The 25,439-nt window shown below is 43.6% G+C and overlaps 2 protein-coding genes across 2 annotated transcripts; both read right to left on the reverse strand.

Moving 5' to 3' along the window:
- Positions 1 to 596: 596 nt before the first annotated feature.
- On the reverse strand, positions 597 to 3,315 carry LOC103654076 (E3 ubiquitin protein ligase RIE1). Its single transcript, XM_008680878.3, has 5 exons — positions 2,635 to 3,315; positions 2,358 to 2,477; positions 1,920 to 2,052; positions 1,661 to 1,819; positions 597 to 1,355 (listed from the first exon to the last, which is right to left on the reverse strand). The coding sequence occupies exons 1-5, from the start codon at positions 3,153 to 3,155 to the stop codon at positions 1,194 to 1,196; spliced, it is 1,095 nt and encodes a 364-aa protein (XP_008679100.1). The 5' UTR covers positions 3,156 to 3,315; the 3' UTR covers positions 597 to 1,193.
- A 214-nt stretch (positions 3,316 to 3,529) lies between these two features.
- LOC100501623 (uncharacterized) lies at positions 3,530 to 9,156 on the reverse strand. The gene is made up of 16 exons (NM_001323059.1): positions 9,028 to 9,156; positions 8,401 to 8,514; positions 8,172 to 8,289; positions 7,901 to 7,980; positions 7,727 to 7,803; positions 7,527 to 7,604; positions 7,352 to 7,423; positions 7,170 to 7,243; positions 6,857 to 6,989; positions 6,705 to 6,776; positions 6,279 to 6,398; positions 5,937 to 6,008; positions 5,067 to 5,207; positions 4,826 to 4,910; positions 4,310 to 4,745; positions 3,530 to 4,090 (listed from the first exon to the last, which is right to left on the reverse strand). Exons 1-16 carry the CDS (start codon positions 9,104 to 9,106, stop codon positions 3,826 to 3,828), a joined length of 2,016 nt encoding a protein of 671 aa, NP_001309988.1. The 5' UTR covers positions 9,107 to 9,156; the 3' UTR covers positions 3,530 to 3,825.
- Between the last annotated feature and the right edge of the window lie 16,283 nt (positions 9,157 to 25,439).

Raw genomic sequence — 25,439 nt, forward strand, 5'->3', positions numbered from 1 at the left:
GTCTGAATATGCGAGATACTGTGGATAGACATCTTAAATGCACATACTTTGTTGGGTGCAAGCAAGCAGTAGTTTCAAGTCTTTTTTTAATCGCTAACATCAGTGACTTGTATGACAAAAGTATATTTTCACCAATACTGTTTTTCAAGTTATGTGTTTATACTGGTTAACAGGTGTTTCCGAGCATCCGTTTCTATTTATTTTCAGTTGTGAATGTGATCATATTTATCTATGCTCTAAGTCAGCTTCTTAATACATTAGTTCTAAAATATTTATCAAATCAAGGTTCTGGTACCATCCGAACCTGCTATAGATCTCTCTTTGTCCTTGAATGATACTGCATGAGATCCTGCAGCTGCAAAGAATAGAATAGCCATATTGTAGCAGAAGTAATCTCGTCGTAGATATGATTATATCAGAGAAATGGTACTTTAATAGTCAGGGTGCTCTGTAGAACGGTTGCCTGGTGGACACGAGCAGCTCCAAGATTTTATACTGTCTGAATTCATCAGCAATAATACAGGCCAGAGAAGAACCTAGCGGAGTTTTTATATGGCAAGCGCTGCATCCTCTCAATATTACAACGTCCAGCTGCTCAAAAGTCACAAATAAGTATTTCACTTACTCCAATTCCATCATACGCAGAAAACAACTCCAAAGGTATTTACAAGCGATATTAGCAAGGACAACTGTAAGTTAGGTTTCGTCCATTTACAGGTTGCTACCACATTCTAAACAGCAAAACACACATCACTGTGACATAGAAGCACAGCTGTTAAAACAACATACAGCCATATCAGAATCACAGAGTATTTCACCAATTCCAATTTATCATTAAGGGCTAGTTTGGCAACACTATTTTTCCATGAGATTTCCAATTTTCTAAGGGAAAATGAACTAATTTCCCTTGGGAAAACGGAAAATAGGGTTTCCAAACTAGCCCTAACAGAAAACAACTCCAAAGGTATTTACAAGTGATATTAGCAAGGGCAACTGCAAGTGAGGTTTTATCCATTTACAGGTTATCACCAATTCACCACATCCTAAATAGGAGAACCCTGACATCGCTGTCGCTTAAAAACACAGCTGTTAAAACAGCACAGAACCAGATCAGAATGAAAAAGGCATTGCGTTGCTTTGAGAATGCCACTTGAATGAAGGCTGTGTCCGAAAGTTATTTCAGCATAAGTTGGTCATGCACTGTCACTGATTTCGAGAATGTTATACTTGCAGAGTGGACAAGTCGCGTTCATGCGCAGCCATGTGGTAATACAACTCCAGTGGAAGTGATGTCTGCAAGGGAGAGCAGATAACTCAGCTCCATCTTCGTATGATGAGAGACAGACACAACATTCCTGAAGGAACAAAGAATCTGTCAGCAAAACACAAGAGAGACGTCGGAAACAAAGACACTCATATTGGCACAGAAGCATTGTTCAATCTGTTTGCCAACTGAAGTAACCAAAAAACATATTGTTGAAAATTTTGTACTGGCATGCCAGTATGGACAAAGGGGAAACAAAATCCACGGCGCACTGATGCCTTACAAAATGGCAACATAAACATTATGCTCCTTTTTTGGGAAAAAGGGAATGTGCCTTAACAGGCATAAAAAGATCATGACATTGAAAGAATACGGATACGGAACATAAGTTCTTACAGCATCCTCACGAAGCAGAATACGCTCACTCGTTGACATTCCACTGTTATTAAGGATAGGGATCATCAGACCTTCATCGGTTTCCTCCTCACTGTCCTCACTTGGATCATAATATCTATATCTCGGAAGGACACTAATATCTCCATCTGATGCACCCACCTACATATTTAACATGAAAGGAATTAAGAATTCTGTGATAACATATGGAAAGAGTACAGATACATCTACTTTTCTTGAGATCGGAGTTCATTTATCTTACCTTGCCAGCCAGAGCATACAGAATAGCAACGACACAAGGCAAGCAGCAACACAGTGCAATCCCAATGAAACAGGACATAGCAACACAAAACACAGCGAAAAACACATCAAAGGCCAGAAACACAATGGTTAACCTGCATAATGAATAGCAAAGCCCAAAGCAGGTAGTTAGGAACCTAGGGTGACAAGTAGGATAGCTCACATCTTAATTATGGGAAAATATAGATGCATGTATTGATTGGAGTACTTGAATGGAAACAAAGTAGCTTAGATACATATTGAACGGTTTTTGAGATCTTCCATAAGATGTATATTGCACTTTGCATATAGTAATTAAAATCCAGTATGACATTTTCATTCGAACCTAGGTAGAATCACCCAAGCTAATTGCATGTTGTCATTGGAGAATCAAGATGCAGGCAAAATGAAGGTAACGTACCAATAAAGCCTTGGCGCGCCATACTCCAGCACCTCCCCACCTGATACTAGCCAGTAGAATCCAATGATCCACCACAGAAATGATATCAACCTGTTTATCGTCTCACAACGACTTGCATGGCTGCAGGAGTAAGCCAAATAATGAAGACCAGTTAAAAAGTCATCACACCACACATAATAAAGCATGATTTCGAGTCCATTGCATAAAACCATAAACCGTACTCCTAATCCCAAGTCATCACAGAACATAAGAGGCTGAGGTTTAGATCATGCCCCACCTGCTCCTCCCTTCCGCCGTTTCGTCATCTTCGCTGTCGGTTCCCGAGCTGTCCGTCCCTGCGCCGGCAGATTCAACGTCTGAGGCCGGGCCCCAGGCGTGCCGCGCCCGCGTCTCGAGACGGGTAAAGACGATCCCGACGTGCACCAGGCACTGGGCGGCGTACCCGACGAGCCACAGGCGGAGTGGCTTCACGGGGCTGTCCTTGGCGGAGGACGCGAGCACCAAGGCCGCAGCGGCGGCGCAGGCGACGTTCCAGGCGATGTCGAGCGTGACGACGGGGCGGGAGTGCGCCCAGTCCGCGCGCCTTCGATGCAGCTGCAGCGTCGTCGCCTCGTGCACCATCATCGAGGGCCCGCGCGGCCACCCCACGCGCCCGATGAGTGCCGCGAGACGGCTTGGCCTCGCCGCGGAGGGAGGAGGCGAAGACAGGTTGACAGAATCAGCGTCGGCGTTGGTATTGGACGACGGTGATGAGCGGCGGAGCAGCGGGTGCTCCGGCGACGTGGTGGCCGTCTCCATTTGGGTCACCACACCGGACACTCGGTCACTCTCTCCCTCTCTTCAGCTGCCAGCTCCACTCTCCGCAGTCCGCACGAGTTTCGCTTCTCTACCAATACCAATTCCAGGCTTTGCTTGTTTTGGGCCGGGTTCAATCAGCCGAACGGATGAGAGTAGCAATCGTATGGGCTGGTCCGGATGCAGTTCGGGCTGTAGCTGGAAAGCCCAAACAGTGGCAACTGGAGCGGCGAAACCAAACACGATACAAGATCCAATCATCATGCGAATGCAAGTCACCAGTATAATAGTTGGTGTTCACAAACTCATAGGATTCATGAGGGGCAGGCTTATACGCAACCAAAACTGAGTAGGCAGGATCCACAAACAGAAAAACACGTTACCGGAAACATCCACCAACTAGAGCTAGAGGCGTGTCATAACCTACCTACCAGTACCAGTTCAACACAAAACGTAACACGGTCACAATTTCATTAATATTACATCGACCTGGACGTCCGCATAATGATGGAGGACTTGCTTCGGGTGTGCTTGGTTCTCATAATTTATTGCGGCTTTCTCGCAGCTTAATCACCCTGTCTCATGCGCTGCTAATGTTCTACGAATTGCCAGCCTAATTAGTTCTATTTCCAGCTCTAGATACCCATTATCAGTGGGGCAGCTCACTGACGCTTCAGTCAAGCTTCGCCACCTTTGAAATGTATGCTCTGCCAAAGTGTACAGCGCAATAAGATGCAGCAGTGATTCCGAGCCCGGCAAGAAGAATAAGCCAATCGTAAGCTGGATCTTGCACGGCGTAGACCCTGAGGCCAATAGTGTTCCAGAAGCTTTCAGTCCACACGGGATCTGCAGCACCCATTGGATCTGACGAGTTCGCTGGAAGAACGTGCCATGCATTGTCCTCAAACTTCACCCGAGTTGAATAAGCAGGAACATACCTGGGAAGTGATGTGCTGCAATAATCAGTAGGTCTCCAAGGGGAGAAAAGAACACAAGGATTATAAGTGAATTAACAACAAGTTCGCTAACTGACATAAAAAGGTACTAAAACTAGAGTTTCTTCTGGATTCAATCAATTGTTTCTTCAGCAGCAACTGAATATAAGAAAAGCAACAAAAAAAATAGCTGCAGAAGCATAACTAGTAAACACAGGTTACCTGGTTGTAGATACAACACATCTACCTCCACCCTCCACCTCTGCCCCTACACATACTTCACCTTCATCACCACACTTTCCAGTACATGAGCTTTTATTGCCTGCTGAATTAGTTCTGTCTGCCAAAAAGTTCCATACAAACCGAGACGTGTCATCTGCATATGAAGGAAGCTGCGTGCCAGATGGGTCATCCAGAAAAACACCAACATAATGACTTGGGCAGGGATTGCTTGGAGAAATGAATCTTTTCACAAGGCCGCACGAAAGACCAGGATTGCAAGTAAGCAGGCATCCAATAAGTTCTTCGACCAATGAAACGTTCACTTTTATAGTGTTTAGTGTTATAAGGTCAACAACTGAGTCATCACTAGCAAGAATATACATCGACCTCGCAACCAAAGCGGCGGCTGCAGCTATTGACGAGGAATTGATGTTTACTGCAGAAAAAAAAGGATATGTCACATGCTAACAAAAGGATTTTCAAGAGCAATGCTATCAGATTTATGCATTATCTTACCAGAGTTATCCAGATAGCTATGATAAAATCTATTGGAGAAGTGGGAATCAAAATCCTCCAACACAACTCCAGAAGTTGACATGTTCTACATTCATTAGTTGACAGCACATCATGAGCAGAAGTCCTCAAATAAAACATAGTGGGAAAAATAATGTTATGGATGTACAAGTGAGAAGAAAGTTCCCCAGGTGAAGGAAGCAACTATGAATCATATATATTTAGTAAGCATAAGTGGTTTTACCTTCCTTATGAATGACATTAATGAAGATGGTGGAACACCAGGATTTGATGAAGCTGCTTGTTTTACTTTAACATTATCAGAACCAAGAGACTTGCTGGCACTTTGCAGTGCATCTAATATTTCCTTTGAAGCTGATGGATTCTGTACAAGCATAAGACAAATATAATAAGGGAAGAATGACATCTACTATTAGCACCATTTTTATTGCAATTTAAATCACAGATACATGCATGACCGTTATTTGGACACCAGTGTGCTTTATGCTTTCACTGAAGAAAGGACCACAATTACTCTGGTAGATCTCTTTAATGTCCATATCTTCGTAACATGATACACTGAAACATGTTTCTATAGAGATTTGAGGGGAAAAGGTTCTTTTCTTCACAATCAATCAAGCAATCATTCAAAGGGAGTGCAACCAAAACTAATTGTATAGTGCAGTTCAATAAATGCTTATTCAGTTAGTGATTAGTGAATTCTTTAAAATGTGGACTACCTACCAGAACAATACTAAGTTTATATCGGCAAACTGTGCAATATGAATACTAACTACTTCCATTCCAAATTGCAAGTTGTTTTGGCTTTTCTAGGTGCATAGGTTTTGATATGCATCAAGATATACACTGTCTTATATAGATAGTAAAAAAATGTATCTAGAAAAAAGCCAAAACTATGTACAATTTAGAACGAATAAAATCTCCATGGTCAAAATTGGCCAGCTCAAATATCACACTAAAAGAAAATGGTACAGTTGTTTTGACATAGCACCACTACACCACCAAAAAAATTGAATGCAACATTCTAACTGCACCATGTGGCAACCAGCCATTTCAGCTCTTACAGTTACAGTGCACTTCCAAAAATCCTTACCCCTTCAGCATGCACATAAAATGATGGATATTCCTCAAGTATAGCCTTGCCAACAGAACCAATCTCCAGTACCTAAATATGTCCAAAGAGAACTCAAATAACAAGTGAGGATGGGAATGGTATTCAAACAGATATGTATATCGCTTGTGATTCAAAGCTGTCAGTAAAATTTCGAAAAGAGAATTCATTAGAATTGGCAGACAAACTCTGCAGAAAGCAAATATCATGACACAATACCCAAAAAAGTGACGAAAAAAAGGATTTATATATGTTTGAAAAATAAAAAATGATTAACTGTAGTCTGAGGCTGTCTCTGCCTGTATTAATTTTTCTGGCACTCACCTGGTCAATCTTTAAGCTACTAATTCCATTCACAGAAGCAGCGCCTTCATCTAATTCCTGTAAGAATTTCCGACTACCAAGATAACCCCAGGCCTCACCATTAAAAACAGCGAACACAAGCTGTATAAGAATTAAGGGAAAATGTCAGGAAGATGTTTCTTCAGAAACCAATCACACGTAAATTCAGTGAGAGTGATATGAAGAACCATATTAAATGTACCACTCCATGTGTAAGCTAGGGTATAAGATAATGAGAACATTAACAAAGATACCAGTAGCTTGAACCTTACAACAAGTATAAAAGAGGTAAAGATAAAATGGTGGATATGATCTGCTGCATACCTGCTCTAAGTAAGATAGAAAAGAATATCCAGCATAATATTATGGAAGCGACTAACAAACAAAATTTCAGTAGTCATATCATACCTGTTTCTTAAGCTTGCTTAGACCATGAATGTGAGAAAGAGCATCAACAGCAGTGAGCAAAGCAATCAATCCCTGTGAAACTCAAAATTATCCCTGGCAAATAAATAATATGAATAGGACAATCACATACAGTTAGCAAACTAGCAACTTACAGATATGGGAGAATCTGAACCAAGACTACGGTCCCGAAAAAATGATGCAGAGTCTTGAGACGCAATAGCCAATATTAAAGGTTTCGGATGCTCTGTAGATCCGTTATTAAGTGGCGGTAATGAAGTCCATACACTGCCCTTCAAGTATGAGTATTCAAACAATGATATAACATATAAAAACTAAATATAGAGGTATGACACTCTGTAGGTGCATATAGTAGCTTCAGACAGACAATTTTGAACTTTACTGTATTAGCGTATAGTGTACATGATTATGCAACTTGCAAACTATCTCTAAGGAGAAAAAACACACCTGTGTCCACCTAAGGGCAAGCATGATTGTTCTTTGAGGCAGGATGCTGAATCATGTGTTTGAGCTTTGGTTGTCTGAAGTTCATGTCGATTAGAAAAAGAGTAGTCCCAATTGATCAAAGGTCATGCTTCTGTTGTCAATAAGAGTATGCGACATAATAAGGACTAAAAAGGAATCCAAACCTGCATAACAAGGTCGAATTCTGCAACATTTGCTTTATATCCATTGCCAGTCTTCTCATTTTTTTCTGAAATCTTTTATTGATAGTCATCATCAATATATAAATGTGGTACAAGAGATTAGACAAACAGAACTTTGAAAATAAAAAGGTATGCAACAAAAATGAAGGAAAACTACCTTTTGAAGAGTGTTTGTACTCTCTTCTGAAAGTAGAAATACAGGAAAATTATATTTGTTCCACATGATACCTGATCCCTACATGATAATAGAGTAACTTAGGCACATTCAACACAAAATTTAACTTTTACATTGCAAAGAAGCAGCAAGTTTGACTCTTGAGAGGGTGGCATCAGTGTAACCAAGCCTGTTTTACTTACAGCAGGATTCCAATCATGGCTGTGATTTGAGTAGGGTGCAAAATCATCTTGTGGAAATTTTCTATCAGGAGACAGCTCTATATACATGAAAAAATGCAGTACATCCTTAGGGATCATCATGCAAAAAAAATGCAAAAAAAATAGAAAACAGAGATGCTGGTTCAGAATAGTGACCTTGTAAGTCATTGTTGACACCATTTGACTCAACCAATACACCTGCCACCTTCTGGTGAAGTTCTGGATCATTGGATACCCTGGATAATAGCACCAAATATTATTGTTAACATCTTTTAACACCCCAAAGGTTATATGACTTTTCAAGGAAAAAAAACTTAACTTCCTTCGGTTAGTACCAAGGCAAAAGGGCAAACTTCAACACCTCACATTTCACACGCACATATAAACTCAAAAATATGTGAATAATTGCAGTTGTGCTTCCATGTACCTCAGAAAGAAATCTGACATCTGATCTAAGGAAAGGAGAATAGTAGATGGTTGAACCAATTGATCACTGCCTTTTCTAAGTCTTACAATTGGTGCAATGACCTTCTCACTTCCAGGATCTAACAGCATAAAAGTCATTTTAATAACCAGTTATTCTTAATGGCATGGGGAGGTTAGCTTTAGTAATGGCAGAAGATGGAAGACTAGATACATGTAGAGTGCAGACTCACTAGAACAGCCAATTTCACCAGAAAGATTCAACAGCCTCACACAAGGGAAGCTTTCAACGTTTAGGTACATTGCCTTCACAAGGTCTGGAACTGATTCCAATGTGGCACCATCTCCTATAAAATGAAATGGCAATAGCAACATCCAGTTACAGTAGAATTGGCGTGCAGAGAAATATGAAGAGCTAACGAGCAGCCATATGCCCCAAACAAGTCACTCTTACCTCCCAGATACTGAAAATTAGGTAAAATACACCAAAATCATAACTAACCCCTGTTTGGTCTCAGTTTAACAATGGAACTCACACCAAATTTAACCCTAAACTGCAGTCGAGCAGTGGAAACAATCAGCTGAAGAGTCAGCAAGCCTTTGCTAGCTTCCAATCTCAAATACCATCACAACAATGAAAGAGTTCGCCAAAACTTAAAGCTAACTAGGTCTACTACTCTATTACCCAATTCACCTCGAAGTCGTACTGTGCCCTACTAAAACCTAAGCCCCATAAGATTCACCATAGAAATTCAGCATCGCGTAACATAGACAACGGAAGCAATGAATCGTCTCAATTCGACTGAGCAATTTCCGCCTAAACAACTAGAGTAGGCGATGATTTTAGAGGACCATCTCACCAGGAACGACGGGAGCAAGCACGGCGAGGGCAAGGCAGATGACGGCCGCGAGGAGGGACGCCGTGGAGCCGGCCGACATGGCCGAGCCGAGCGAGGGGCCGGCGATCTACAGGAATGGGGGAACTTGCGGCAATCTAAAGCGAGGGGCTGTTCGTTTTCGTCGACTGGGACGAGAAGGTCGGAAAGGAGTAGCACAGTCATGGGCCTTGGGCCTTGCCACGTGATAGGAGGGAAATGTGGGCCGTATGATTAAAATCAGTTTCATTTGTGTAACAGGGGTAGAGATGGCAATGGGTACCCGTTACCCGAAACCCGGTGGGTTTTTACTCTATTAGGGTATGGGTTTGGGTCAATTTCTTTACCCATGGGTTTGTTAATGGGTTCAAATAAAAACCCAACGGGTACGTGGATATGGGTTTGTTCTTCCACTACTCATACTAGCAAACCCATGGGTTTTTAAAACCCGCCTTAAAATCAACATTTCTTATAAATATGTCTCATAATATTATTAATTGAACATGTTCTAATTGAAATAAACTTCATGTAACAAATTTTAGGCTAAAATTAGTTATCACTTGTTCCTTTTATGCTAGCTTATTAATGTATTGATTGTCATTTACATGATGAATTATTTTTTATGTTGATGTTAGTGGGTATGGGAAACCCGTTGGGTACCCGAAATCCGCATGGGTATGGGTTTGGCAAAATTTTATACCTGTTATGGGTATGGGTTTTTTAGCGGACGTATTTTTTCTTCGCGGGTACGGGTTTGGGCAAGTAATACCCAACGGGTTTTTACCCATTGCCATCTCTAAACAGGGGAAACGGTGAAAATGTATATTTGTTGTTTTTTTGACCGGGGACACTGCAGGTCTTTTCAAGGCGTCCAGTAAAAAAATGTGGCGGTCGTCGGCAAGCATCCGCTATACGCCTATACGCCGGCTGGTGGTGAATACTCCCTCCATTATAAAATAGCCCTCCGATTTTTTTTATTTAATGTTTTTTATTCAAAAATAAACTATCTAGCACCAACTATTTAAAATTATTGGATTTGTACAATATTTAATATATGTGATTTATATACGTGACTAGATTTATTGTCATCTATTTAAATATTGAAAAAAAATATGGAACAAAAACGCAGAATACAATAGGCGGACGGGGGGAGTAGTTGTTTTAGGTAGTTGTCGATGTACATAGGTATTATAAAAATATTTACTACGGCGTTTCGTACCTACTTCCATGATCAATAATCAGGTCCATGGACCAAACCTATAACCATTCATGAAAAGAAACAAAACCAAATCTATATATAGCCTGGTGATTAGCTGGTGCCTTGGGATAACAAAACTACCCTCTAAATTTAAGTTCACTAAAACTTGGGTTCAAAAGCGACCGTGTGTGCGTGGTTACTTGCTAATAAGCTTTTCCCACTTCCTCTTTTTTGCTTACTACAGAAGAGGATCTTGACTCGGTAACTACTCCTATGGATCTCCCTATGTAACAGAGTCAGGTTCCCTGGCCGTGTGGGAGTAGTATGATGTAGCTAGAGTCTCCACGGTGAATTTCAGAAATATTCCTACTGCCATATAGTCCTGCAAGTTAGGCCGGGCCGGACCGACCCGGCACGGGCCCGTCGTACTTCGGGCTTAAATACTTTGGGTCGTGCTAGCACGAATTTCTTTCGTGCCAGGCTAAAACGTGCTCACCTCCTAAAACGTAGGCCCAGCACAGTCCTAAAGCACAATGGGCTTGCATCGGACCGTGCTGGCCTAGACTCGGTCCGCAATTAATCATCATATGACTAGGTCAGATACAGAAAACAAGTCCAAACTTCTCAGGCAACATAAACAACAATCCAGTTAAAAACAGTTTAAATACAGAAACAAGTCATTTATTTAAATAAACAGTTACAATAAATTAGACATTAGAGGGAAAATATTTTTTATTCCTCGATCTGCCTCGTTAAAAACCTTACACCCCAGTGTGGGGCTCCCTCTGTAAGGAAAAGAGTACAGATCAGAAAAAGTTTTAATGTCCAGTCCATATTACAATAACAGTCCACATGAACTAGATAAAAGTAACACTAATCATGACTGAAATCAGCAAAAGCTTGTTCAACCTCAGGATCTTCAAGTTGATGTTGCTTTCTATCATCTGCTCTTTTCCAATCCTTAAGGCTTAAGGCAGGTGATGGCCTCCACTGTCTCAGGTGAAAGAGAGGACCTCCTTTCTTCAATAATTCTACCTACTGTGCTAAATGTTGCTTCAGAGGAAACCGTCGAAACAGGAACAAGAAGAATATCTCTAGCAAAATAAGATAATACTGGAAAATTATACTTGTGTTCCCTCCACCATTCAAGTAATTTTACCTTATCACCCTTCAAGGTGCGATCAGTCGCTGCAAAGTTAGTAGACAGATAATGATTCAATTCAGCATTAGGATTCCACCTTTGATTTATTGTAGAGTTAGCAGATTCTTTCCCCTTAGATCTCTTCCATAAGTGAGCTGTCAAAGAACTATCTAAATGTTCTATGTCATGTTCAGCCATTGTTCCTGCAACATCACTCTCACCATATTTGTTATAATAAAAGCCAAAAACACGAAATAATTCATCTTTCACATGATTGAAAGCATCTGAATAGTCCATATCTAGCAAGTCGTCAATTCCTTCTAAAGCAGTTTGTAACCCATCAAGTTTTTTTCTAGGATCCAAAATAGTTGCAAAGCAATATATATGGGATATGCTATCGAAGTATTTTAGAAATTTTAACTCCATATTGGGGCAACAACAGTGCAAAGAAGAGAATCAGATCTGTGATTAGCAAATGACTCGGCAATTAACCAAATGTAATCAACGACTAAGCAGGATGTAGGATAGTAAACACCTGATAGAACATTTGTGGCTACATAAAAGGGCATCAAAAACTCTCTAAAATGTTTAACCATATACCAATCAGCTTCAGTTAGCACCAAATCAATATCAAGAGCATTAGCATTCACAAAGACAGTTATAATTTTCTCATAACCTTCTAGTTTCTTAAGCATAAGGTAAGTCGAATTCCATCTTATCTTCATATCAAGGCCAAATTTCTTTTGCCTTGCAATACTCACCAAATTTTGTAATCATTTGAGGGGTTCTTGTTATGAAACGAACAGCAGCACGAACATTATCCAAATATTTGCTAACAATTGTATGCCATCCTGGACAACCAAATTAATAATGTGGCACACACACCTTTGGTGGACAACATAACCATCTATGTATGAATGCAGATGAGGGGATAGGGATTCAATTGCATTTGTATTTGAGGAAGCATTATCAAGAGTAATGGACATAATCTTATTCCTTATATCAAAATCATTAACTACCCCAAGAATATGGTTAGCAATTGCAGAACCAGTATGTGAATCATTCATCACTCTAAAACCTATAACACGCTTATGAAGAGACAATACGAATTATCCAAATAGTGTGCAACCACAGAAATGTAGCTAGTTTTTTGATGTGATGAAGTCCAAATATCTGAAGTTAAAGCAAATGAAAACTGAAATTTTTTAAAATTTTCTTTAAGAACAACAAGATGTTTGCGGTACTGCGACATCAAATCAGATTTTATAGTAGTTCTACTGTTAGGTTGGTATTGTGGACAGAAACCACGTTGAATCAGATTCTTAAAATTAGGGCTTTCACCCATCATAATAGGTAAATCTTCAGAAACAATGTATTTAATAATTTCTTCACGTGCTACTTGTGGATTGTAAACCCATGTACTTAGAGTGCCATCTACAGCGAAGTTAAGTTGAGTTTGCACACCTGCACCAAGAGTTTGCCCTACCTTCTTCAAACAAGCTTTGAAATGTCGATTCAGATGTCCAGTGCCACCAGCAGAATCTGCACTCAACTCAGTTTTACAGTAATGACATACAACAATATAACTTTTTATACCATTGTCGACAATCTCCCGCTTATCCATATGTTTCCAGCACTCTGCCCTGGAAACAGATGATTTAGGAGCACTTTGCACTAGCGCATCAGCTGGTAAGGAGGAACTACCACTACAAATAGGTACACCTTCACCCCCATCTGCTGGTAAGGAGGAACTACCACCATCTACTGGTAAGGAGGCATTAGCACCAGCACTACGCACAGGTACACCTACTCCACCATCAGATCTACCTTACACGGTTGGGGCGAGTTCGCAAGGACTGGTGGAACCATCTAACCTCCTACTAGCATAAGGTTTTCGAGTATCTATCCTCTTCCTCCCCATTGTAAGTTCAGAGTTCAGACGCTTGATAGTCGCCTAGAGGGGGGGTGAATAGGGCGAAACTGAAATTTACAAAAATAATCACAACTACAAGCCGGGGTTAGCGTTAGTAATAATAAATGAGTCCGCAAGAGAGGGCGCAAAACAAATCACAAGCAAATAAAGAGAGTGACACGTGGATTTGTTTTACCGAGGTTCGGTTCTTGCAAACCTACTCCCCGTTGAGGAGGCCACAAAGGCCGGGTCTCTTTCAACCCTTCCCTCTCTCAAACGGTCCCTTGGACCGAGTGAGCTTTCCTTCTTCTCAATCACCCGGGAACAAAACTTCCCCGCAAGGGCCACCACACAATTGGTGCCTCTTGCCTCGGTTACAATTGAGTGTTGATCACAAGAGCAAAAGAGAAAGAAAGAATGCGATCCAAGCGCAAGAGCTCAAAAGAACACGGCAAATCTCTCTCGCTAGTCACTAAAGGCTTGAGTGGAATTGGAGAGGATTTGATCTCTTTGTATGTGTCTAGAATTGAATGCCTAGCTCTTGTAAGTTGTTAAGAAGTGGGAAAACTTGGATGGCAATGAATGTGGGGTGGTTGGGGTATTTATAGCCCCAACCACCAAAAGTGACCGTTGGCTGGAGGCGTCTGCTCGATGGCGCACCGGACAGTCCGGTGCACACCGGACAGTCCGGTGCCCCTGCCACGTCATCACTGCCGTTGGATTTTAGCCGTTGGAGCTTCTGACTTGTGGGCCCGCCTGGGTGTCCGGTGTACACCGGACATGCACTGTTTGATGTCCGGTGCACCGGTATGGGCAGCCCTGACGACTGCGCGCGCAGAGCGCGCATTAAATGCGCTTGCAGGTGACCGTTGGCGCGGAAGTAGCCGTTGCTCCGTGCTTCACCGGACAGTCCGGTGTACACCGGACAGTCCGGTGAATTTTAGCGGAGCGGCTGCCGCGCGAACCCGAGGCTGGCGAGTTCCGGAGGCCGAGCTTCCTTGGAGCACCGGACAGTCCGGTGATTTATAGCGCGCCGGCTTCCGAGAATTCCCGAGAGTGAAGAGTTGGAGTCTGAGTCCCCTGGTGCACCGGACAGGTACTGTTCACTGTCCGGTGGCACACCGGACAGTCCGGTGCGCCAAACCAGGGGTGCCCTCGGTTGCCCCTTTGCTCCTTTATTGAATCCAAAACTTGGTCTTTTTATTGGCTGAGTGTGAACCTTTTACACCTGTATAATCTATACACTTGGGCAAACTAGTTAGTCCAAAGATTTGTGTTGGGCAATTCAACCACCAAAATTATATAGGAACTAGGTGTAAGCCTAATTCCCTTTCAATCTCCCCCTTTTTGGTGATTGATGCCAACACAAACCAAAGCAAATATAGAAGTGCATAATTGAACTAGTTTGCATAATGTAAGTGTAAAGGTTGCTTGGAATTGAGCCAATAAAACTACTTACAAGATATGCATGGAATGTTTCTTTCTTATTTAACATTTTGGACCACGTTTGCACCACATGTTTTGTTTTTGCAAATTCTTTTTGTAAATCCATTTCATAGATCTTTTGCAAATAGTCAAAGGTAAATAAATAAGAGTTTGCAAAAGCATTTTCAAGATTTGAAATTTCCTCCCCCTGTTTCAAATGCTTTTCCTTTGACTAAACAAAACTCCCCCTAAAAGAGATCCACCTCTTAGTGTTCAAGAGGGTTTTGATATACCATTTTTGAAATACTACTTTCTCCCCCTTTTGAACACAATAGGATACCAAATGATAAAGACTTTTGGAAAGCACTAAGTTTTTGAATTTGGTGGTGGTGGTGCGGTCCTTTTGCTTTGGGCTCATTTCTCCCCCTTTTTGGCATGAATCGCCAAAAACGGAATCATTAGAGCCCTCTAAGTGCAATCTTCCCCTTTGGTCATAAATAAGTGAGTTAAGATTATACCAAAGACGAAGTCCTTTTGCATTTGAGCTTTTACTCTCTCCCCCAAGGATGAAGTCCTTTTCCTTGATGCTCATTTCTCCCCCAAAGAAGAGAGAGTTGCTCGGAGTGTTGGCGAAGTATGAGTTACGGAGTGGAAGCCTTTGTCTTCGCCGAAGACTCCAATTCCCTTTCAATATACCTATGACTTGGTTTGAAACAAACTTGAAAACACATTAGTCATAGCATATAAAAGAGATATGATCAAAGGTATTCAAAAGAGCTATGTGTGCAAGCTTAGCAAAAGAAATTTCTAGAATCAAGAATATTGAGCTCATGCCTAAGTCTGGTAAAAGATTGTTCATCAAGTGGCTTGGTAAAGATATCGGCTAATTGATCTTTAGTATTAATGTAAGAAATCTCGATATCCCCCTTTTGTTGGTGATCCCTAAGAAAATGATACCGAATGGCTATGTGCTTAGTGCGGCTATGCTCGACGGGATTGTCGGCCATTTTAATTGCACTCTCATTATCACATAGCAAAGGGACTTTGGTTAATTTGTAACCGTAGTCCCGCAGGGTTTGCCTCATCCAAAGCAATTGCGCGCAACAATGTCCTGCAGCAATGTACTCGGCTTCGGCGGTGGAAAGAGCGACCGAATTTTGCTTCTTTGAAGCCCAAGACACCAAGGATCTTCCCAAGAACTGGCAAGTCCCTGATGTGCTCTTCCTATTAATTTTGCACCCCGCCCAATCGGCATCCGAATAACCAATTAAATCAAATGTGGATCCCCTAGGGTACCAAAGCCCAAACTTAGGGGTATAAGCCAAATATCTCAAGATTCGTTTTACGGCCGTAAGGTGGGATTCCTTAGGGTCGGATTGGAATCTTGCACACATGCAAACGGAAAGCATAATGTCCGGTCGAGATGCACATAAATAAAGCAATGAACCAATCATCGACCGGTATACCTTTTGATCCACGGACTTACCTCCCGTGTCGAGGTCGAGATGCCCATTAGTTCCCATGGGTGTCTTGATGGGTTTGGCATCCTTCATCCCAAACTTAGCAAGAATGTCTTGAGTGTACTTCGTTTGGCTAATGAAGGTGCCCTCTCGGAGTTGCTTGACTTGGAATCCTAGAAAATACTTCAACTCTCCCATCATCGACATCTCGAATTTCTGTGTCATGATCCTACTAAATTCTTCACATGTAGACTCGTTAGTAGACCCAAATATAATATCATCAACATAAATTTGGCATACAAACAAGTCATTTTCAAGAGTTTTAGTAAAGAGTGTAGGATCGGCCTTGCCGACTTTGAAGCCATTTGCAATAAGGAAATCTCTAAGGCATTCATACCATGCTCTTGGGGCTTGCTTGAGCCCATAAAGCGCCTTAGAGAGCCTATAAACATGGTTAGGATACTCACTGTCTTCAAAGCCGGGAGGTTGCTCAACATAGACCTCTTCCTTGATTGGTCCATTGAGGAAGGCACTCTTCACGTCCATTTGATAAAGCTTGAAGCCATGGTAAGTAGCATAGGCTAATAATATGCGAATTGACTCAAGCCTAGCTACGGGTGCATAGGTTTCACCGAAATCCAAACCTTCGACTTGTGAATACCCTTTGGCTACGAGTCGAGCTTTGTTCCTTGTCACCACACCATGCTCATCTTGCTTGTTGCGGAAGACCCATTTGGTTCCTACAACATTTTGGTTAGGACGTGGAACCAAATGCCAGACCTCATTCCTCGTGAAATTGTTGAGCTCCTCTTGCATTGCCACCACCCAATCCGAATCTTGGAGAGCTTCCTCTACCCTGTGTGGCTCAATAGAGGAAACAAAAGAGTAATGTTCACAAAAATGAGCAACCCGAGATCGAGTAGTTACCCCCTTATGAATGTCGCCGAGGATGGTGTCGACGGGGTGATCTCGTTGGATTGCTTGGTGGACTCTTGGGTGTGGCGGTCTTGGTTCTTCCTCATCCTCCTTTTCTTGATCATTTGTATCTCCCCCTTGATCATTGCTATCATCTTGAGGTGGTTCGTCTTCTTGATTTTGCTCTTCAACATTTTGAGCCTTATCCTCATTTTGAGTTGGTGGAGATGCTTGCATGGAGGAGGATGGTTGATCTTGTGTACTTGGAGGCTCTTCGGATTCCTTAGGACACACATCCCCGATGGACATGTTCCTTAGCGCGATGCATGGAGCCTGTTCTTCACCTATCTCATCAAGATCAACATGCTCTACTTGTGAGCCGTTAGTTTCATCAAACACAACGTCACAAGAGACTTCAACTAGTCCAGTGGACTTGTTAAAGACCCTATATGCCCTTGTGTTTGAGTCATAACCAAGTAAAAAGCCTTCTACAGTTTTAGGAGCAAATTTAGATTTTCTACCTCTTTTAATAAGAATGAAGCATTTGCTACCAAAAACTCTAAAATATGAAATGTTGGGCTTTTTACCGGTTAGGAGTTCATATGATGTCTTCTTGAGGATTCGGTGAAGATATAACCGGTTGATGGCGTAGCAGGCGGTGTTGACCGCTTCGGCCCAAAACCGGTCCGGTGTCTTGTACTCATCAAGCATGGTTCTTGCCATGTCCAATAGAGTTCGATTCTTCCTCTCCACTACACCATTTTGTTGTGGCGTGTAGGGAGAGGAGAACTCATGCTTGATGCCCTCCTCCTCAAGGAAGCCTTCAATTTGAGAGTTCTTGAACTCCGTCCCGTTGTCGCTTCTTATTTTCTTGATCCTTAGGCCGAACTCATTTTGAGCTCGTCTCAAGAATCCCTTTAAGGTCTCTTGGGTTTGAGATTTTTCCTGTAAAAAGAATACCCAAGTGAAGCGAGAATAATCATCCACAATTACAAGGCAATACTTACTACCGCCGATGCTTATGTAAGCGATCGGGCCGAATAAGTCCATGTGTAGTAGCTCCAGCGGCCTGTCGGTAGTCATGACATTTTTGTGTGGATGATGGATGCCAACTTGCTTCCCAGCTTGGCATGCGCTACAAATCCTGTCTTTCTCAAAATGAATATTGGTTAGTCCCAAAATGTGTTCTCCCTTTAGAAGCTTGTGAAGATTCTTCATTCCAACATGGGCTAGTCGGCGGTGCCAAAGCCAACCCAAGTTAGTCTTAGCAACTAAGCAAGTGTCGAGTTCAGCTCTTTCAAAATCTACCAAGTACAGCTGACCCTCTAACACTCCCTTAAAAGCTATTGAATCGTCACTTCTTCTAAAGACAGTAACACCAGTATCAGTAAAAAGACAGTTGTAGCCCATTTGACATAATTGGGAAACAGAAAGCAAGTTGTAATCTAATGAATCAACAAGAAAAACATTGGAAATGGTATGGTCAGGTGAAATAGCAATTTTACCCAAACCTTTGACCAACCCTTGATTTCCATCCCCAAATGTGATAGCTCGTTGGGGATCTTGGTTTTTCTCATATGAGGAGAACATCTTTTTCTCCCCTGTCATATGGTTTGTGCACCCACTGTCGAGTATCCAACTTGAGCCCCCGGATGCATAAACCTACAAAACAAGTTTAGTTCTTTGTTTTAGGTACCCAAACGGTTTTGGGTCCTTTGGCATTAGAAATGAGAACTTTGGGTACCCAAACACAAGTCTTGGAACCCTTGTGCTTGCCCCCAACAAATTTGGCAACTACTTTGCCGGATTTGCTAGTAAGCACATAAGATGCATCAAAAGTTTTAAATGAAATGGCATGATCATTTGATGCATTAGGAATTTTCTTCTTAGGCAACTTGGCACGGGTTGGTTGCCTAGAACTAGATGTCTCACCCTTATACATGAAAGCATGGTTAGAGCCAGAGTGAGACTTCCTAGAATGAATCTTCCTAATTTTGCTCTCAGGATAGCCTGCAGGGTATAAAATGTAACCCTCGTTATCCTGAGGCATGGGAGCTTTGCCCTTAACAAAGTTAGACAGGTTCTTAGGAGGGGCATTAAGTTTGACATTGTCTCCCCTTTGGAAGCCAATGCCATCCTTGATGCCAGGGCGTCTCCCATTATAAAGCATGCTACGAGCAAATTTAAATTTTTCATTTTCTAAGTCATGCTCTCTAATCTTAGCATTTAGTTGAGCTATGTGATCATTTTGTTTTTTAATTAAGGCTAGGTGATCATGGATAGCATCAACATTAATATCTCTACATCTAGTACAAATGGAAATATGCTCAACATTAGATGTAGAGGGTTTGCAAGATTTTAGTTCAACAACCTTAGCATGCAACATATCATTTTTAGTTCTAAGGTCGGAAATAGTAGCATCAAAATCCTTAGCCTTAGCAATTAGTTTCTCATTCTCATTTCTAAGGCTAGCAATGGAAACATTTAACTCATCAATCCTAGCAAGTAAATCAACATTATCATTTCTAGGATCAATGCAAACATGAGAATCTACCTTAGCAATTAATTTAGCATTTTCACTTCTAAGGTTGGCAATAGTGTCATGGCACATGCTTAGCTCACTAGATAATTTGTTACATTTTTCTACTTCTAGAGCATAAGCATTTTTAACCTTAACATGTTTCTTATTCTCCTTGATTAGGAAGTCCTCTTGGGAGTCCAAGAGATCATCCTTTTCATGGATGGCACTAATTAGTTCATTTAATTTTTCCTTTTGTTCCACGTTAAGGTTAGCAAAAAGAATGCGCAAGTTTTCCTCCTCATTTTTGTCATCATCCTCATCACTAGATGTTTCATATTTAGTGGAGGACCTTGATTTTACCTTCTTTTTGCCGTCCTTGGCCATGAGACACTTGTGGCCGACGTTGGGGAAGAGAAGGCCCTTGGTGACGGCGATGTTGGCGGCGTCCTCGTCGTCGGAGGAGTCGCTTGAGCTTTCGTCGGAGTCCCACTCCCGACAAACATGGGCATCGCCGCCCTTCTTCTTGTAGTATTTCTTCTTCTCCTTTCTTCTTCCCTTCTTGTCGTCGCCCCTGTCACTGTCACTAGACATAGGACATTTTGCAATGAAGTGACCGGGCTTACCACACTTGTAGCAAACCTTCTTGGAACGAGGTTTGTAGTCCTTCCCCTTCCGTTGCTTGAGGATTTGCCTAAAGCTTTTGATGATCAGGGCCATCTCCTCATTGTCGAGCTTGGAGGCATCAATTGGTTGTCTACTTGGTGTAGACTCCTCCTTCTTCTCCTCCGTTGCCTTAAAGGCCACTGGTTGCGCCTCGGAGGTGGAAGGCTCGTCAAGCTCGTTGATCTTTTTGGAGCCCTTAATCATGCATTCAAAACTCACAAAATTCCCGATAACTTCCTCGGGGGTCATTAGTGGATATCTAGGATTCCCACGAATTAATTGTACTTGAGTGGGGTTAAGGAAAATAAGAGCTCTTAGAATAACCTTAACCACCTCGTGGTCATCCCATTTTGTGCTCCCGAGGTTGCGCACTTGGTTCACCAAGGTCTTGAGCCGGTTGTACATGTCTTGTGGCTCCTCCCCTTGGCGAAGACGGAAGCGACCGAGCTCTCCCTCGATCGTTTCCCGCTTGGTGATCTTGGTGAGTTCATCACCCTCGTGCGCCGTCTTGAGTAGGTCCCAAATCTCTTTGGCGTTCTTCAATCCTTGTACTTTGTTGTATTCCTCCTTGCTTAGGGAGGCAAGGAGGATGGTTGCGGCTTGGGAGTTGAAGTGCTCGATTTGGGCCACTTCGTCCGTGTCATAGTCCTCATCCCCTATAGATGGCACCTGTACACCATACTCAACAACATCCCATATACTCTTGTGGAGAGAGGTTAGATGAAATCGCATTAAATTACTCCACATAGCATAATCTTCACCATTAAAAGTTGGTGGTTTACCTAATGGGACGGAAAGTAGAGGTGTATGTTTAGGAACACGAGGATAGCGTAGGGGAATCTTACTATACTTCTTACGCTCTTGGCGTTTAGAAGTGACGGACGCCGCGTCGGAGCCGGAGGTAGATGTCGATGAAGTGTCGGTCTCGTAGTAGACCACCTTCCTCATCCTCTTGTGCTTGTCCCCACTCCGATGCGGCTTGTGAGAATAAGATTTTTCCTTCTTCTCCTTGTGGTGAGAAGAGGAAGATCTTTTCTCCTTCCGTTTGGAGGAGTTCTTCTTCTTCTCCCTTTTCTTGGTGCGGGACTCTTCCGATGAGGTGCTCCCTTGGCTTGTAGTGGGCTTGTCGCCGGTCTCCATCTCCTTCTTGGCGTGATCTCCCGACATCACTTCGAGCGGTTAGGCTCTAATGAAGCACCGGGCTCTGATACCAATTGATAGTCGCCTAGAGGGGGGGTGAATAGGGCGAAACTGAAATTTACAAAAATAATCACAACTACAAGCCGGGGTTAGCGTTAGTAATAATAAATGAGTCCGCAAGAGAGGGCGCAAAACAAATCACAAGCAAATAAAGAGAGTGACACGTGGATTTGTTTTACCGAGGTTCGGTTCTTGCAAACCTACTCCCCGTTGAGGAGGCCACAAAGGCCGGGTCTCTTTCAACCCTTCCCTCTCTCAAACGGTCCCTCGGACCGAGTGAGCTTTCCTTCTTCTCAATCACCCGGGAACAAAACTTCCCCGCAAGGGCCACCACACAATTGGTGCCTCTTGCCTCGGTTACAATTGAGTGTTGATCACAAGAGCAAAAGAGAAAGAAAGAATGCGATCCAAGCGCAAGAGCTCAAAAGAACACGGCAAATCTCTCTCGCTAGTCACTAAAGGCTTGAGTAGAATTGGAGAGGATTTGATCTCTTTGTATGTGTCTAGAATTGAATGCCTAGCTCTTGTAAGTTGTTAAGAAGTGGGAAAACTTGGATGGCAATGAATGTGGGGTGGTTGGGGTATTTATAGCCCCAACCACCAAAAGTGACCGTTGGCTGGAGGCGTCTGCTCGATGGCGCACCGGACAGTCCGGTGCACACCGGACAGTCCGGTGCCCCTGCCACGTCATCACTGCCGTTGGATTTTAGCCGTTGGAGCTTCTGACTTGTGGGCCCGCCTGGGTGTCCGGTGTACACCGGACATGCACTGTTTGATGTCCGGTGCACCGGTATGGGCAGCCCTGACGACTGCGCGCGCAGAGCGCGCATTAAATGCGCTTGCAGGTGACCGTTGGCGCGGAAGTAGCCGTTGCTCCGTGCTTCACCGGACAGTCCGGTGTACACCGGACAGTCCGGTGAATTTTAGCGGAGCGGCTGCCGCGCGAACCCGAGGCTGGCGAGTTCCGGAGGCCGAGCTTCCTTGGAGCACCGGACATGTCCGGTGCACACCGGACAGTCCGGTGATTTATAGCGCGCCGGCTTCCGAGAATTCCCGAGAGTGAAGAGTTGGAGTCTGAGTCCCCTGGTGCACCGGACAGGTACTGTTCACTGTCCGGTGGCACACCGGACAGTCCGGTGCGCCAGACCAGGGGTGCCCTCGGTTGCCCCTTTGCTCCTTTATTGAATCCAAAACTTGGTCTTTTTATTGGCTGAGTGTGAACCTTTTACACCTGTATAATCTATACACTTGGGCAAACTAGTTAGTCCAAAGATTTGTGTTGGGCAATTCAACCACCAAAATTATATAGGAACTAGGTGTAAGCCTAATTCCCTTTCAACGCTCATGTGCTAATCAGTGGACAGTGGGGAACAGAGCTCATGTGCTAATCAGTGGACAGTGGGGAACAGATCTAGGTGGCAGTGAGAGCGTGAGAGTCCAAAACATGGGTATATAAATAACGAGCTCGACCACAGATCTAGGTGAGACCGTGAGACTGAGAGTCCAAGGAAGAAGAAGGGGACTGTTCGCATACCTTGCTGGAGCAGTGGAGCCGGTTGAACCGTTGAACTCGTGGACTCGCGGTGGTGGCAAGCTGGCGGCGTGGCGCATTGGTTCCTGGGAGGTGGAGGGCCACAGAAGGCTAGGAATTCCTGCAAAAAAGCATGACTAGGGTTTCGATTTTCGAAACAAATAAGAGATACGGGCATCCGACCATGGTGGTGGAGGGCTGGAGGCGAGGAACCGAGGAGTCGCAGAGTTACCGATGAGACGCAGATCCATAACCGAGGACGAGGAGCCTCCTCTAATGACTCCTTCCGAATCCAAGGAGCCGCAGAACCGAGGAGGCGAGGAGTGCACGGAGTCACGGGGAACCGAGGAGCCACAACCCACAGATCCATCGCCGGCGGAGGACCGGAGGGAGGACTGAGGAGGACGGCGGATGGACTGACGATTGACGAAGGAACCGAGGAGCCAGCGAGAGCGAGACCGCGAGAGTCGCAGCGTGAGGGTGAATAAAATGAGCGAGCGACGGTGCGTGAGGCTGTGACCGCGTGACTGCTGCGTGAGAAATAACCCTAACCCTAAATCGTGTCGGGCTGGCCCGAGCACGGCCCACTATGGCGTGCCGGGCTACTTGGTCCGTCGGGTCGAAAGCCGGAGCACGGCCCAGCCCGTCTAACGTGCCGTGCTGGCCCGAGTATTTTTTGATCGTGCTGGACCGGTCTTCGTGCTATTAATTTCGTGCCAGGCTCGTGCTGGCCCAGCATGCACGGTCCAAACTTACAGGACTACTGCCATATGGTTGAAATGAAATGAGCATGACTGGAGCCGTACGTAAGGCATCTCTAGTGGCTAATCTCATGTGGTAGAATCGAAGTAATCTACAATGGCTGTAGAAGACAAAGTGACGAGCCATTAGTTTCACAGAAGACGCTGAAAAGCCATATATCTCTTACAGGAAAGAAATGGACTTTCATGTGCGGATTAGTCATTCAGAGCTAGGAAATGAAAGGTTGATTATCCTTCACTCAGAGAGCTCAGAGGAAGCATCTCTTGTGATTTTCTTTTCATCGAAATTTGCAGAGACTTTGACTTGAACGGAAGAATCATCAATTCAAGCCTCGCAACTGACAACGAATGAACGTACAACAGTGGAAGAGCACGCTGCCGTGTTCCCTAAGAAACCCAGAATTTGACCACACAAGTAAACGAGTCCTCAGATAAATTAATTACAACGTACGAAGACACAAGGAGCTAGGTCTTCTATGCTCACAGTCACAGCAGCGCAAGCATACAGATACAGTTTGGTAGCGGTAGGACTGCAAATTACTACTACGTCCGATCGAAAAAGGTTTCCCTAACTGATCAACTAGGTGGTTCGTTACCTCAATTACCACACTTTGCCTAACTTTTCTATCTAAGGTTAGTTATTCAATTCGAACGACTAACCTTAGGCAAAGTGGGGCACAGTTAGCCACAAACCAAACAAGCCTTAGGTCTTCCTCAGTTGCCCGCCCCGCCACACACGCATTTCACAATGGACATTGCTCGGGCCTCGGCCAGCCCACCGTTGAAAGCAACCTACTGAGTACTGACTGACATCACACAGGACCTAAATAAGACTTTGCAGCATTTCGTTGTAAAGCTCTCCCGCCATCGGCGACATGGCGTTCGACTCGTCGATTTGAATTCAAATATCCTTTGTGCCGAGTCGTCCCACGTAACGAGTAGGCAACTTCCGCGGACAACGCATTGCGCGCCCTTGCCTGCATGTCTCTCTCTCTCTCTCTCGTCTATTGTTACCTATATATAATGGTTCCTTCAGCCAGAGCTTGGCGTATAATCCTACATCTTGCACATTGTAAAGAGTCTGTCTTGACACCATGGCCGTGCTGATCATGAACAAGAACCTCGTGCTTCCGGCGGTGATCATGCTGGTCGTCGTCATGGTGTTGTCGATGGTGCTTGGCTCGGCCGCCGCGCGGCCACTGCTAGGAGAGGATGATCGACTGCCCGGGGAGGCCGCCGCCGCCGTCGGCGACTCCATCGTCAGGCTCATCCGGCAGCTGTATCGGCAACAGCTAAGCGGGCCAGGTGCCCAGGTCCCTCGTGTAAGGGTTCGACTTCGGACCCTAACAACGGATGCTAGCTCGTGATGGTTGCAGACTTGCAGTCTTTTGCAGAAGCGGCTAACGCATGGCAAATTGGCAACCCAGCCGTATCCAGTACATTGTACATCGTCGTTTTGTATACTCGTGTACGGTGTTCTTTTATTATTTGTTTTGGAGGTCAGGTGGGGATATACTTCCCGTGTTAAAAGTGACTCCCTAGCTCGTACAGAATTTTAGACTATATGGATGACATGACACTATGTATCATCTTGAAAGTTTTAGTTCTTTTCTTAAATCAACCGTTTAAGATTTTTTTGTCAAATATAGTTTGAAAGCTATAAATCTTCT

The sequence above is a fragment of the Zea mays genome, chromosome 4 (assembly GCF_902167145.1).
Source record: "Zea mays cultivar B73 chromosome 4, Zm-B73-REFERENCE-NAM-5.0, whole genome shotgun sequence".
Taxonomy (NCBI): domain Eukaryota; kingdom Viridiplantae; phylum Streptophyta; class Magnoliopsida; order Poales; family Poaceae; genus Zea; species Zea mays.